The 13,030-nt window shown below is 39.1% G+C and overlaps 1 protein-coding gene across 1 annotated transcript in view; it reads left to right on the top strand.

Annotated features, from left to right (window-relative positions):
* LOC149463242 (uncharacterized) overlaps nucleotides 1-12,524 on the top strand; it is a 276,228-nt gene extending 263,704 nt beyond the window's left edge. Inside the window, exons 8-9 of the mRNA XM_089675410.1 lie at nucleotides 4,447-4,561; nucleotides 12,380-12,524. Of these exons, the coding sequence (XP_089531536.1) occupies nucleotides 4,447-4,561; nucleotides 12,380-12,499 (235 nt within the window). The 3' untranslated portion in view covers nucleotides 12,500-12,524. The remainder of the gene's footprint in view (nucleotides 1-4,446; nucleotides 4,562-12,379) is intronic.
* Nucleotides 12,525-13,030: the final 506 nt, after the last annotated feature.

Raw genomic sequence — 13,030 nt, 5'->3', positions numbered from 1 at the left:
GCTCCTTTTGATCAGCATCTAGAGTTCCAGAGGCAAGATATCTTCATACAGGCTTGGAGTGTTGACATGTCTATTGCATTGAATTGTTTTTTAATTAAAATATCTATATATACCTCTACATAAATAACATTGCATTAAAAATCAAATTACATTTTCTTAAGAGTCTTTCCCTTAAAAGGAACCTAGGAAAAAAGAACACTGATTAACCCATTCATTAGGCACAGGCCATATACAGTAGCATTTAGAATTCCTTGGTATATCTTTCACATGCCCTAAACTCAGCTCTGCATTGTTCAGCCCTTTATACTTTCCCAAGCTCCAATTTGGTACATCTACATTTCTGGACCACAGCTAGGGGTTCATACAGTAAAGACACCATAAGCACTCATGCCCCTTTACAAATCCAGCATGCAAACAGACACCCCACATTGCTTAGTAACGTATATTCTTTGACTGTTGTAAAACCAGATAGATACAACTTTGTTTCCATCAGTCAATCAACTTTTGGCCAACTAATTTAACAATGTTACCTCTCTATCTACCAATGAAGCACAGAAAATATTGCTTTTTCCCACATTCATATCAAACAGAAATATTCAAACTCTGCATGAAACTTTAACTCCATTTTTTTTTGATGACTAACTATAATCTGTAACTGAACAGTAAACTAAAATATTTATTCCCAGCCATATTGTTTTAGTGATAGTTCTGTGCGAACTGGGAGAGTATAATGAGGAAAGTGATTTTGAATAGTTCCATGTTAAGAGGTCACAGTTCATGTGTCAAAGCAACATTTTCACTTTATCCATCTTTTCTTTCTAGACTATGGTATTTCAGCCCTCTATTTTTCTTTTTCACACTCTTACAGCTATCTGTTGCTCTTTCTCGCATCCTCTTTCCTGTTCCCATAGCATATCCTAAAACTGGCAGATGATTTTTTTAAAGAATGGCAGGTGGTGGGACATTGTTTTATTCTCTGTAGAACTTAGACCCTCTGCTCTTTCATGTGTAACTCACTCAATAGTTTGAAACGCACATGTGCAGTTTAATATTCCTCATCTATGAGTGATACATTGTATTGAACAACTGGAGGTGCATACCCTCTGTCATATTTCAGTTGTTGTCTTGTTTCTGAAGATTTGCCATTACTGCCTGTTGGGATGATAGGCATCAGACAAACCAAGAAGTGAAGGAACATGGTATTTCAACATAATAAGAGTTTCTAAATCTGTTCTACAATATCGATAACGTTTGCTTACCAGCTGAAGAGCTGTTGCTAGCTCACTGAAAACATCCATGATTCCAAGCCAGGCAACTATATGCATTATTTAGGTTAAGGCATACTTTTATAAGGAACTGTTCTAGTGTCTCTTTCAGAATATGGCTGTTCAATGGGGACAAAAAGTTTGACATACAAGGCATTAGATTGCATATGCATCCCAGCACGTTATGATAGCATCTACATGCTTGCTTCTGAGGGGGGACCTTAGAACTTCAAAATAGCTAGCAAACAAAGCCTGACTGCTACCCCACACATCCACCTTTCCTTTCTTCCATTTTTATAGAAAACTATTTAGATGTAATTAACTAAAGTCAGCAATGAAAGAATACATCTACCTGTGATCATTTTCTGTTTCAATATTTTTATTAAGAAAGTTTTGTTTTAAGAATACAACAAGCTCAAGATACGCCCACGCAGGGGTAGAGCAGAACAAAAACACATAAACAGATACATGCAGCTGACTTGTATTAGTCAAATAATGAAGGATGGAAGGCAAAAAGCCGAACCAGATATTAGCAGCAGTAATCCAACATATTAGCGTAAAAAGAAGAGGAAAGAAAAAAGGTTAGAAGAAAGGAAAAAGAAAATAAAACAACAAAAAAAAGGAGAAATCAGAAAGAAAACATAGAGGAAAGGGAAACTAGAAGAATCACGGATCCAGGGCTAGCACAGGCAGTGACTATAAGAGGCCATAACTAGTAGGAGGCAGGGATGGCAAGGAATAACGTATCCAAGGTTCCCAAACGTTAAGGAATCTTGGATGAGAATCATTAAGAATGCTAGACATCTGTTCATTGATCATCATAGCATTCACCCCCTGGAAGACAACCGAAGGGGTTCTCCAAGCTTGAGCTATAGCATGTTTGGCCAAAATAAATAGGTAGCATGCCAATTTCTGCTGAGGCCTAGCGAGGCCCAAAATTGTGCGATGCAGGAGGGCCACCCTTGCATCCCTATGGACCGTAATATGAAATAGCGTTTGTAGCACACCAAAAACCCTAGATCAGAAGCCTATCAATCGCGGGCATGACCACCAGATCTGCAAGACATCCCCGCGTAGACCACAGTTCCGGAAACACCTATGTCCGCCAGTCGGTTTAAAGTGAGCAGTCCGAGCCGATACCCAGTACCACTGCAGGAGAACTTTGTAGGCTGCCTCAAGAGTGACTGTATTGAATGAACATTTCACCACCATCCCCCAGGCCCTACGCCAATACTCCGCCGCAATCAAGACACCCAGATCTCGCTCCCATTGAGAGACATAAGACAGGGGTGGTGTGGAGGGCCTACTGTTAATGGAGGCATAAATTACAGAAATGAGAACAGGGGACCCTGGGGAATGCTGACAAATGTGCTCAAAGGGCGTTTTGCGGTAAGGGTATGTAGAGGTGCGATGGAGGGATAGGGCCCAGTGGCGCAATTGCAAATACCGATAATATTCCCGTGGCGGGACCTCCCCTGATTCTCGAAGAGACTCCCATGATGGAAAAGTATGAGCGCTCAGAAAATCATGTACCTGTGATCATTTTCTAAACATTGTATTTAAGAACAGCTCAGTCAGGGAATTACCATGGTGTTAACATCAGTCATTCAATTTTTCTTAAAGAGTGTCACTTTGTTTACTATGGAGAAGTGGGGGAGTATGGCAAACATGAGTATAAGCAGGCTGGGGAGTGAAATTCCAAGACTGATTTCCCTCTGACTGGGTAAAACAACTGGATCTTTTTAACCCAATACCAGTTCCAGTTTTAAATGGCTTTTGGGTGGAAAGGCCACCTCCTCTTGGATGATTCAGTGCTGTGCCAGGTTTCCAGATCAATCTTGTGTGGCAGAGCAATTAATAGGTTAACTATTAGGTAAGGCTGGAACCAGTGAAGTCTTTGACCTTCATTTTTACAGGTGCAGAGCAGGGGAACAACTCATGGGGCCCCCGGGCAATAGGGGATCATGGGGCCCCTGTGTCCTTGCCCAAACTCAAAAAAGCCTATGAAAAAGGTACCAGGGGCATCTCATGGGGCCCCCTACTGACCCCGGGCCCTCGAGCAGTGCCCCAGTTTCCAAATGGTCAGTCCGCCCCTGGTGCAGAGTCGTGTTCAGCAAATAAGGATCAGTAACTATAGTGATTTAGGTTTCATGGAAGGCTGATGCACAACTTGAATGCCAGGGTGAAAAACAGAGACACACATCAGGTAGGCTGTGCCTCCTAAGCCATTTTAAAAGAGTTCAGATTTCACTGGTATTTACCTTTAACATTTTTTCCTTAAAATTCAATATAACAATTATTGCCTGAAGAACGTGCATTGAAGTCCTACAATTTACTCCCTGTAGAACTTATTTATATATTATGGTAATTTTTGCAAACCTTAGGCCAGATCTTTATTGAACAGAAATCACCTTTGTAAGCTTCACATTGACTGGCCATTTTGCATATTATTGTTTCAACTTAAAAGAATCATTGGCCACTTTCAAAATGGTGTAAGTAAATATATACACATTGATCTTGGCACCTTTTATCTTTAATTGAATTTCATCAATATGCAGAATGCAGATGAATTGCATAATATATAACATTAAATAGGAAAATGTTTCTTATTTTAAGTAGGAAACAATTTACTAAAAAAGAATATTCTCCCAGAAATGCTCTTAAAAAATATAAATTTTATTTACTTAGTTAAATTAGAAGAAATTGAACAGTGCTAGGTAAATATTATAAATGAATAACAAACTTATATTACAGTAGCTAAATATCACAAGCCCGAATAGCAAAAATACAATTCATATTATCATAACAAAAATGTCCATATATTAAAGTGTATTCAAACTAGGGAACCAAAATCAATATATTGTAGCTTAGATGTGAATCCTTAGATGTGGTGGCTGCTTTGCTTTTCTCTTTTAGGCTTTTTTGCCCTAATTTGCACCTTTCCGTGCCTTCACAAGAATACAGCACAATAGAGAATCTTATAGTTTATAGAACTGCAGTGGCTTCAGTGAATAACCAAGCTACCATCATGCACAATTACATTCATACCCTTGCAAACCATTATTAGACTTACACCACTGTGCTGTTTACACAGCAGATGGTAATACACTATAAATGTATATGTGCTGAAGGTATACAATTCCTATTTATACAATATTTCTGTGTTTTTCTGTGTTTCTAGGAGCTGCCTTGATTCTCAAGCCTTTCAGAAATATGGGCTATTCATATCTAAAAGTCAGCCTGGTGTGTCATTCCTTGCACAGTGTAGAGTGGATCACCAAAGGAAGCAGGATCAGGTATGAATAGACTGTATGGGTAGGTAAGCAATAAGTCCGTTGGAGTTTATTACCAAACCACAGAAGATCCTAAGAAAATTATATTCCAAGTTCATGACCAACTTTACCGAACTTAGGATATAAAGTGATATTGAACCCTTTGGATATTAAAAACAGTGCTGTAACAACTTGGTCTATCAAATTATCTAACATGGTGAAAATGTGTGCTATTCAATCATGAAATCCCTGTAAGCACTATCACTGATACACGTTTTTATGATCTATTTAAGACAGACAGAGGAACTGCCTATGGTCATGTGTTTTTTCTTGTCCTGTATTAAAATATAACAGTGTATTTTTAAAGTCAAACTATAGGTAACATAACAATTTACATATGATGCAGCCTGTAACTAAGATTAACACAGCAGTTTTTGTTTTTTTCTGAGTCCCCCAGTAACATAGTTTAATCACCTGTTGATTCTACCAGTAGATCTGTTATTTTTCTACTGTTAACTAGGTGACAACACTGTTTGTTCTGAAATAAAATCACTTAAAAGCGTTGTTACTTTGTGGACAGGGTAGTCTTATATGGATGTGTATTTTTAAACAGACTTAAAGTGGAACTTCACTCTCTTAATCAGCATGGACTATTTTTAATCCTTATGCTGGTAGCATTAATAAAGAGATAGGGAAGTATATGATCTTTACTTGTAAACATTTTTTTCTTACATTTCTTCAGTTACTTCCTGGTTTCCAGGCTTAGGCAAATGATGTCATATATCTGAGGAGTTTTCAGGAGGGGAGGAGGAGTTTTATCAACTAAGCACACATTCCTGCCTGCATGCCTGAGCTAAGGGTAGATGGATACCAGGAAGTAAGTGCTACACGAATCATCTACCTTTAATCAAGATGGCCATGGCTAGAAATGCTAGGGGTATTTTTCAAAATTATTTCTCAGCAAAATAAAGCATGGAGATATGGATAGATGTGTGGGTTTGTTTTGAATACAAAAAATGAATTAAATAGCATTTTTGGTTTGCTCAGACACAGTGTAGTTCCTCTTTAATGTATGTAACATAAACCCTAACTCTAACTGGCTTCAAGATTCACAATAGCACATGGCAGGGCTGTCCATTATCGCCTTTAATCTTCATCTTGACTCTTTAATCCTTCCTCCGCATAGTCCACACACAGGGGCGGACTGACCATTTGGAAACTCGGGCACTGCCCGAGGGCCCAGGGTCAGTAGGGGGCCCCATGAGATGCCCCTGGTACCTTTTTCATAGGCTTTTTTGAGTTTGGGCAAGGACACAGGGGCCCCATGATCCCCTATTGCCCGGGGGCCCCATGAGTTGTCAGTCCGCCCCTGGTCCACACACACCTGGACATCAGGGATTTTTAGGTGGCTGGATGAGCATATAAAATTGCAGCATATGCTGATGATATGCTGCTGTTTCTCACGGAACCCCATGTCCCACTCCCCAGTTTGATGGCAGTTTTACATCACTATTCGCAACTGTCCAATTTAAGTATCAACTACTCGAAATCTTCAATACTAAACATTGGCCTTTTTTCCGCAGGTGGTGACCCAATGCAAAAGTACTGTGTGGAAACCTGCCAGTACCTCTGTATGCCAGATCTGAGTTGGTTTTAAAGTGGGCGTAAAGGCCGAAGGTTTTTTACCTTAATGCATTCTCTGTATTAAGGTAAACAATCTTCAGTGTTCAGCTTCTCCCAGCCTCCCCTAAATACTTACCTGAGCCCGATTTTGATCCAGCGCTGTGCCTGAGAGCAGTGGCTATCTCTCCTCACTGGACATGGAGGTAGCAGTGGGAGCCATTGGATTTTGCTGCTGTCAATCACAGTCTGTGAGGAGAAAGCAAGGTTTGGGGCTGAACAGTGCTGTGTGTGTCAATGGAGTGCCCCTATAGCAAGTGACTTGCTATCGGAGCATTTGGAAGGGGGGTGGAGCCAGGAGCACTGGTGGGGGACCTCGGAAGAGAAGGATTGGAGTTGCTCTGTTGTACAGAGCAGGTAAGAATAACATTTTGTTATTTAAAAACAAATTACCTTTAAACTCACTTTAATTGCTGCCAGTTTCCTAAATGGAGTCTTAAAGTGGCAGTAGTTTGTAAATCCTTTCTGATTTTGCTGCACATGTCAGCAATGTTGCAAACACTAGCGCAAATTGTTTGAATTAGGTGCAGCTAGTTCTTAAGGGAACTACTGCCAGAAAAGTGGTACTAGCGCCATTTTGAATTTCCCTGAATGTTTTTTGCTATACTGGGTCTTTAAAGACCCTGCACTAGCAGCAAGGTCTGCTTATTAAATGTGCCCCCCCATTGCAAAACTCTGCTAAGAATACTATATTTAGCTTTCCACTAGCTTTCATGTTGTGGGGATGAAGCCACTCTTCTTGTGAAAAGATCCTAGGAAATGTAGAGTGGCCCAAATTTTGCAAGACTACTTCATAGCATAGTGCAAGAAGTGTCTTTTTGTGAGCTTTTGGCAACACAGGAGCAGGGGCGGACTGACAACTCATGGGGCCCCCAGGCAATAGGGGATCATGGGGCCCCTGTGTCTTTGCCCAAACTCAAAAAAGCCTATGAAAAAGGTACCAGGGGCATCTCATGGGGCCCCCTACTGACCCCGGGCCCTCGGCAGTGCCCGAGTTTCCAAATAGTCAGTCCGCCCCTGCACAGGAGTGTTATGTCACCCTCACCTAGGTGGTGCAGCCGGAACCTGGGGCAGGGATAATTATATTTAATCCTTTTTTTAAGTTAAAGAGTTATGAGCAAAGTGCTTGCCTTTAAGTGAACTAAATTGACTCGAGCTTGTTTGCTGTTGGTTGCTGTAACTTTCACATTATGATATTTCTAACATTAGAGATATGTTTAACTTGTAAAACACATATATTTTATGATACAAATATGATCTGAAAGTGCCGTATGTTAACCCGACAGAAAACACATTGATTTTTCTTATCAGAAAGTGTGCATTTCCCAATAAAAGATATTTATATTAAAAACATGAGCATGCAGAGAAGTGGCTTATATTCAGCCTATTTTAATAAGAGTAAGCAGCGATTCTCAGTAGGGTTTAAAGTGTTTTGGCAGAGTATGTTACAATTAGCATTGTTTATCTTGGCGAGCAGAACACACTTGTCTATAACTGTGTGCTTGCAAATGATATTAGAGGCAATGAGACTCTTTTATATTTAATCTACTTGCCATTGTATTTCTCTCATTTTGTGGAGGAAACCTCACAGCCTCTTGAAATAAACAAACAAATGGCAGTCATATGTTGAAATTAGATGGAAAATAGGATAGGATAGCTCAGAGTTAACCTATTGCTATTGGGTCACCTCAGTCAATTGAAAAGCATCTGTAATATATGCAGCCACCTGGTGATTCCAATTAATCATCAGTCATCTGATGTGACACTAAAGAGATGGATCATGGACGAAATGATTTAATCCTGCCAAATCAGCTGCAAGTATTTGAGAAACATTAATTTACAAGCCACTCTCTGCCTGTGGTTCGTACAATAAAGTCAATGTAACCAAATTCACACCCCATGTAAATACATTTAATGTACTTGGTTTTGCACATAGGCATTAGCCTTGTGTTGACTCCAGTTAAAACTAATTATGTTCTGCAATGTCTCAGTGTAAATCTCTACATCTCAACTGGACCCGAATCATGGGTCATTTCCCACTTATAATGATAACAAGTTAAAATGTTTACAGAAAACGTGTCATGAGAAAAATATGCGACTTCCATTGCAAACCTCCTTCTGAAAATGTATTTTACCTAGCCGCCTATGACATAAACCTTTCATAGTCACTGACCTGCAACATTCTTTTTGTTTTTTACTTTTACATTACTTACACAAGGAGCCATACATTTTATTTATTTTAAGACAGGCTTCCTTTATAGGCCAAACCACAACTAGGCTGATATCTCAGTCTTGATAGTTAGTTTTAAAGTGCAATTCCCATCATTAGTCCCACTCTGCATACCTTTTTTTATGTCTTCTGGCCAGTCACATGTCATATGGGGTCCTCTTCTTCTTTGCACTTCTCTGGCTCTGGGCAGAAAACTCTCAACCTAGGACATGTGTAGCAATGTAAAAACATTGACAGTAGCTATGCCTTGGAGGTAGCCACTTTCTCCTTAAAAGTACAGTAACACACAAGAAGCCTATATTCACCCAATATAGTTGTAGAACCCTATCGTATGTCTGCACCAAATCTAATAAAGCTAAAATGGCAGCCACCAAAATCATTTTTAACTAGCAAAAAGAAAGGTGCACCTGGCAGAAATGCCAGTGGTAAGAGGTCACTTGAAGTTTGACAGTTGCTACCGCTTAGTAGGTAGGAGACATTGTATTAAAGCCAAGCCAGTCGATTTAATGGTTTCCCAAAACAGCTTCATTCAAGGCATGCCATGAATGATAACTGTGACAGTTGCTTGTGCTCTCAAATGGATTTTCAAGCCATCAAATGGCTGGTGTCATAACTGACCACATGTGCAGGACCATGGAAACAGCAGATCAAAATTTGGTCATGCCTATGACAATTACAATTATGAGAGAAGAATCGTCATGTACACAATGGTATGAATATTGATGGTAAATTGCCTATTGTGAAACACTGAGGGTTAAGTGATAGTTCACCAAGCTTAAAAAAAAAAAAAGTTTGATTAATCTAAGCTAATTTTTGGCTTAGTATAAGAGCTATGTATCTTTACTGAGGAAGGCTTTGGAGATGTAACGCGTATAAAAACGGAGTCAAGTTAGCACATTAGATGTCACCACAGGGCGGTGAGAAGGCAGTTTACTTTTGTACTATGCACAGAACATGGCACTGAAAGTGCATTTGTTTGTGAGTGTCCCGTTTTAGATTCTATTAAATTGTTTTAAATCGTATGGAGAACGCTTTTGGTTTTACTCCTTTTGCATGAGTACATGTCACACGGAGAGGAGGAGGTCAAAAAGAAGCTCAAGTCCATGTGTTGATGCTTGTAATTGTCATTGAGAGCCAGGAGCCAGTTGGAGTATAATCCTAGAGGGGAAAAAGTGCGTTTGACCTCGTTTATTGATTAAGGTCCAATCCAGGAGGTTAGCGCATATGGTTCACTGGGTGATGCATGTGACATGTGGGTGATCTGTTGAAGAGAAGACTGTGATATCTAGAATTCACTGGTGGTTGGCTACACATACATATTCAAGGACTTTTGTTTCATCATTTAGGACTTATTTATTTAGGAGACACTGTTTTAGTTGTGCTGCATCATTATTTATGTCATATCTTAGAGGGGTGGAGTGGAAACGCCTAACGGTGCTGCGTAGCAACTAAGAATTCACAGATTTGTGAGCACGTTGATTTGCTTGTGATTTATGTACATCAGGTTTGTATTTTTTTTTATAGTGACTGCACTGATTGTCTTCCACTTTCCACATTTACCCAAAGCTACCAAATGGCAACCATGAGTTTTACTTTCACTAAGTACTCTAATCATAACTGTTTATCTGAAAATTATTTGTTTAATGCTTTTCAAAATGAATGTTTGGTTCTTGTTTTAAATTAGTGGAAAGAAAACCACATAAATAACGCTGGTCAACAAAAAAAAATAAATATTCTGGCCTGGACTTTTGCAGCTGTTTTAGACTAATTTTAGGGTGCTGATTCAAAATCTGATCTCAGATTTGCTCAATCACATCTCATTTTGATGCTATCGGCATACCCAATTTTCATTGATTTTACCTGAAATTAACTCTTTGTCACTTATGATTGCAAGTTGTTGCCAGTCAGTGACTGCTTTAGTGTTAAAATATGGTGCTGTAGGATAGTGTGCTTATGATATCATTTTATGTAGATATCCACATTTATTTAATATTTTCCTTCTGCAAGGAGGTCACACCAAATACCCTTGTTTCCTGTGCTACTGGGACAGTAGGGCTACATTAGAACACTGGGTTAATAAGAACTGGCCACCCAAGAATCAGTTTGACGCCTGGTGCCAAGAACATCAAGAATGAGCCTCTGGTTGATAAGAATAAAATTGTATTTCCCCCGCTGCACATAAAACTTGGGTTAAGGAAGCAATTCGTCAAAGCTCTTGATCACACTGGAGACTGCTTCAGGTATATATGTTCAACCTTTTCAGGTCTCAGTGCCAAGAAGAAAAAGGCAAAAATTTTTGATGGCCCTCAAATAAGAACACTCATCAGGGATCCACACTTTGTTACAACAATGACTGCGGCAGAGGCTAGAGCTTGGAATGCATTCTCTGACGTGGTGCAGAATTTCCTTGGGAACAGGAAAGTGGACAACTATCGAGAGATTGTGGAGGAGCTGCTCTTGAGTTTCCAAGCACTTGGATGTAGATTGAGCATCACAGTTCACTGGCCCAGTTTCCAGAGAACATGGGTCACGTGAGTGAAGAGCAAGGTGAACGCTTTCATCAAGACATTAAAGGTATGGAAGAATGTTACCAAGGATGGGACTCAAACATGATGGCAGATTACTGCTGGTCCTTGATGGGAGACAAGCTGCACTTCGAAGATCGTGAAAGAAGAGGTCGTTTATGCAGATGTAACATCACTATTGTGAATGACCTTTTTGTACATATTTTTCTTATCTTCGCCATTCAATTCTTACATGGTAATATGCATTCACTCACACCGATATGCAGTCACTCACAACTTCGTGCTACGGCTCATTAAATGTTTGTTTCATTATTATTGTATATTGTATCTTATCTTATTCTTGCATGTATGCATGTATAGCTATTCGTATATGAGCATAACTTTTCTGTTTTTGTGGAAAATGCAATATTTGATATCTCAAAAACCTGATGTGATAGACAGAAACTGATGACAGATTTGGAATCAGCACCCCAAAATTATCTTCAAACAGTTGGAATACCTTATGCCAGAAACAGTGTGTTGACCAATGTAATAAAAGACTAAAGATTTGATTTGCAGAAATGAATTTTCTATTTATTAATACTTGCTTTACTGAATTTAGAAACTCAATCAAGATGAAAACAAATGATGAAAATGAAAGCAGATACATGAGTGGCCATCTAGAGACATTAGGATACAAATAACATTAAGCAGAATGCATTAGTGCTATGCAAATGGGAAGGGTGTATCTTTTATCCAAAGTGCATTCCAGATTGTCAGTTGATGTATTAATCAATTACATGAAGTCACTGCTGCAATTATCATGGTGATATGAAAGTTGCGAGTTAAGATGAGCTCTTGCTGTCTTCATGACTTGTTCCCGGATTTCCTTATTGCAAACCAAGTCATATTGCCTTTTCATTTTTAACCTCCATTTACTGGACATGCTACTCTTAGAAAAAAATATTTGGATTCCAGTTCTGTACTTTGAGATGATATTGGGAATGAAATATTAACAGCATAATGTGTATAATCTAGTTGCTGGATATTAGCCTCTATATCTTATAAAAAACATTCTGATTGTTTATTATATCCTCTACAGCCATTGTTTATGCTGTGTACTTAATAGTGGCTATAGTGAATTTGCTGCTTATAAATTATTATGATTGTTACCTGGCATTATGACCAGTAAGTGCTATGATATCAGGATCCCCACTAAAACACATTATGACTTCATAGGCTACTAGAAAGACTTCCATAAAACTTTACTGAGAGAGGTGTCGACTGTGCGGGAGGATGGTCAGGAACTTATTTGTTTGCTCTGTTTAGTTGTAGCACTTAAGATGTTTAATATTGCATGAACTGCACCTGAGCATCTCCCAGCAGCCTCTACAGTTCATATTTCATGCCATTTGTTTTCTTTTCTAGAGCAAGGAGCCAGTTCAAACACCGATGAAAATAGAAAATGACGATTCCAAGATTTTTGAAAAACATCCAAGAAGTTCTGCTCATTTTCATCCTAACAAGATGGTGAAACAAGTCAATTAAAACAGAAACATTCACATTCTTCTAATGCTATGGGTTGTGCATTTGTATCCATCAAAAAACAGGAAAAAACTACATAGCAGTATATCTTTTTTAAGAGAAGGGCAGAATAAAACTCAAATGCCCTCATTAGAGTAAGCAGACCGACATCTACCTCCTGATGCATTTGAACTAAACAGTATAAATTTATACTTTTCCCTGCTGAAAAATGCCAAAATCATGGGATACCTTTTCTGCAGATACTTTGTGCTTCCAACATTATTGCCTGGCTCTATGTTTGTATCCATGTTTGCTATAAAAAGTGGAACTAAACCAATCAATTTAACAAAAAAGTTTCAAAAACAGTCACATTTGCAGCTTGTGCTGGAAATGTAACTGTCACATTTGCTGATGTTCTCCACCAAACTGTCCAACAATCAAATGGCTGGTGTCACATGTGCAGTATCATGGCAGTTGAAGATCAAACAGAGGCTAAGATAGCAGCTTCCTTAGGGCTCGTTCACACTAGGCTGTTTTGCCAACGCTTGCCAAACG

Source organism: Staurois parvus, unplaced genomic scaffold (assembly GCF_062004578.1).
Source record: "Staurois parvus isolate SC_StPar_1 unplaced genomic scaffold, SC_StPar_1.0 ptg000155l, whole genome shotgun sequence".
NCBI classification, from domain to species: domain Eukaryota; kingdom Metazoa; phylum Chordata; class Amphibia; order Anura; family Ranidae; genus Staurois; species Staurois parvus.
Note: the sequence above shows the minus strand (reverse complement) of the source record. Positions and strands in the feature narration are given on the sequence as shown.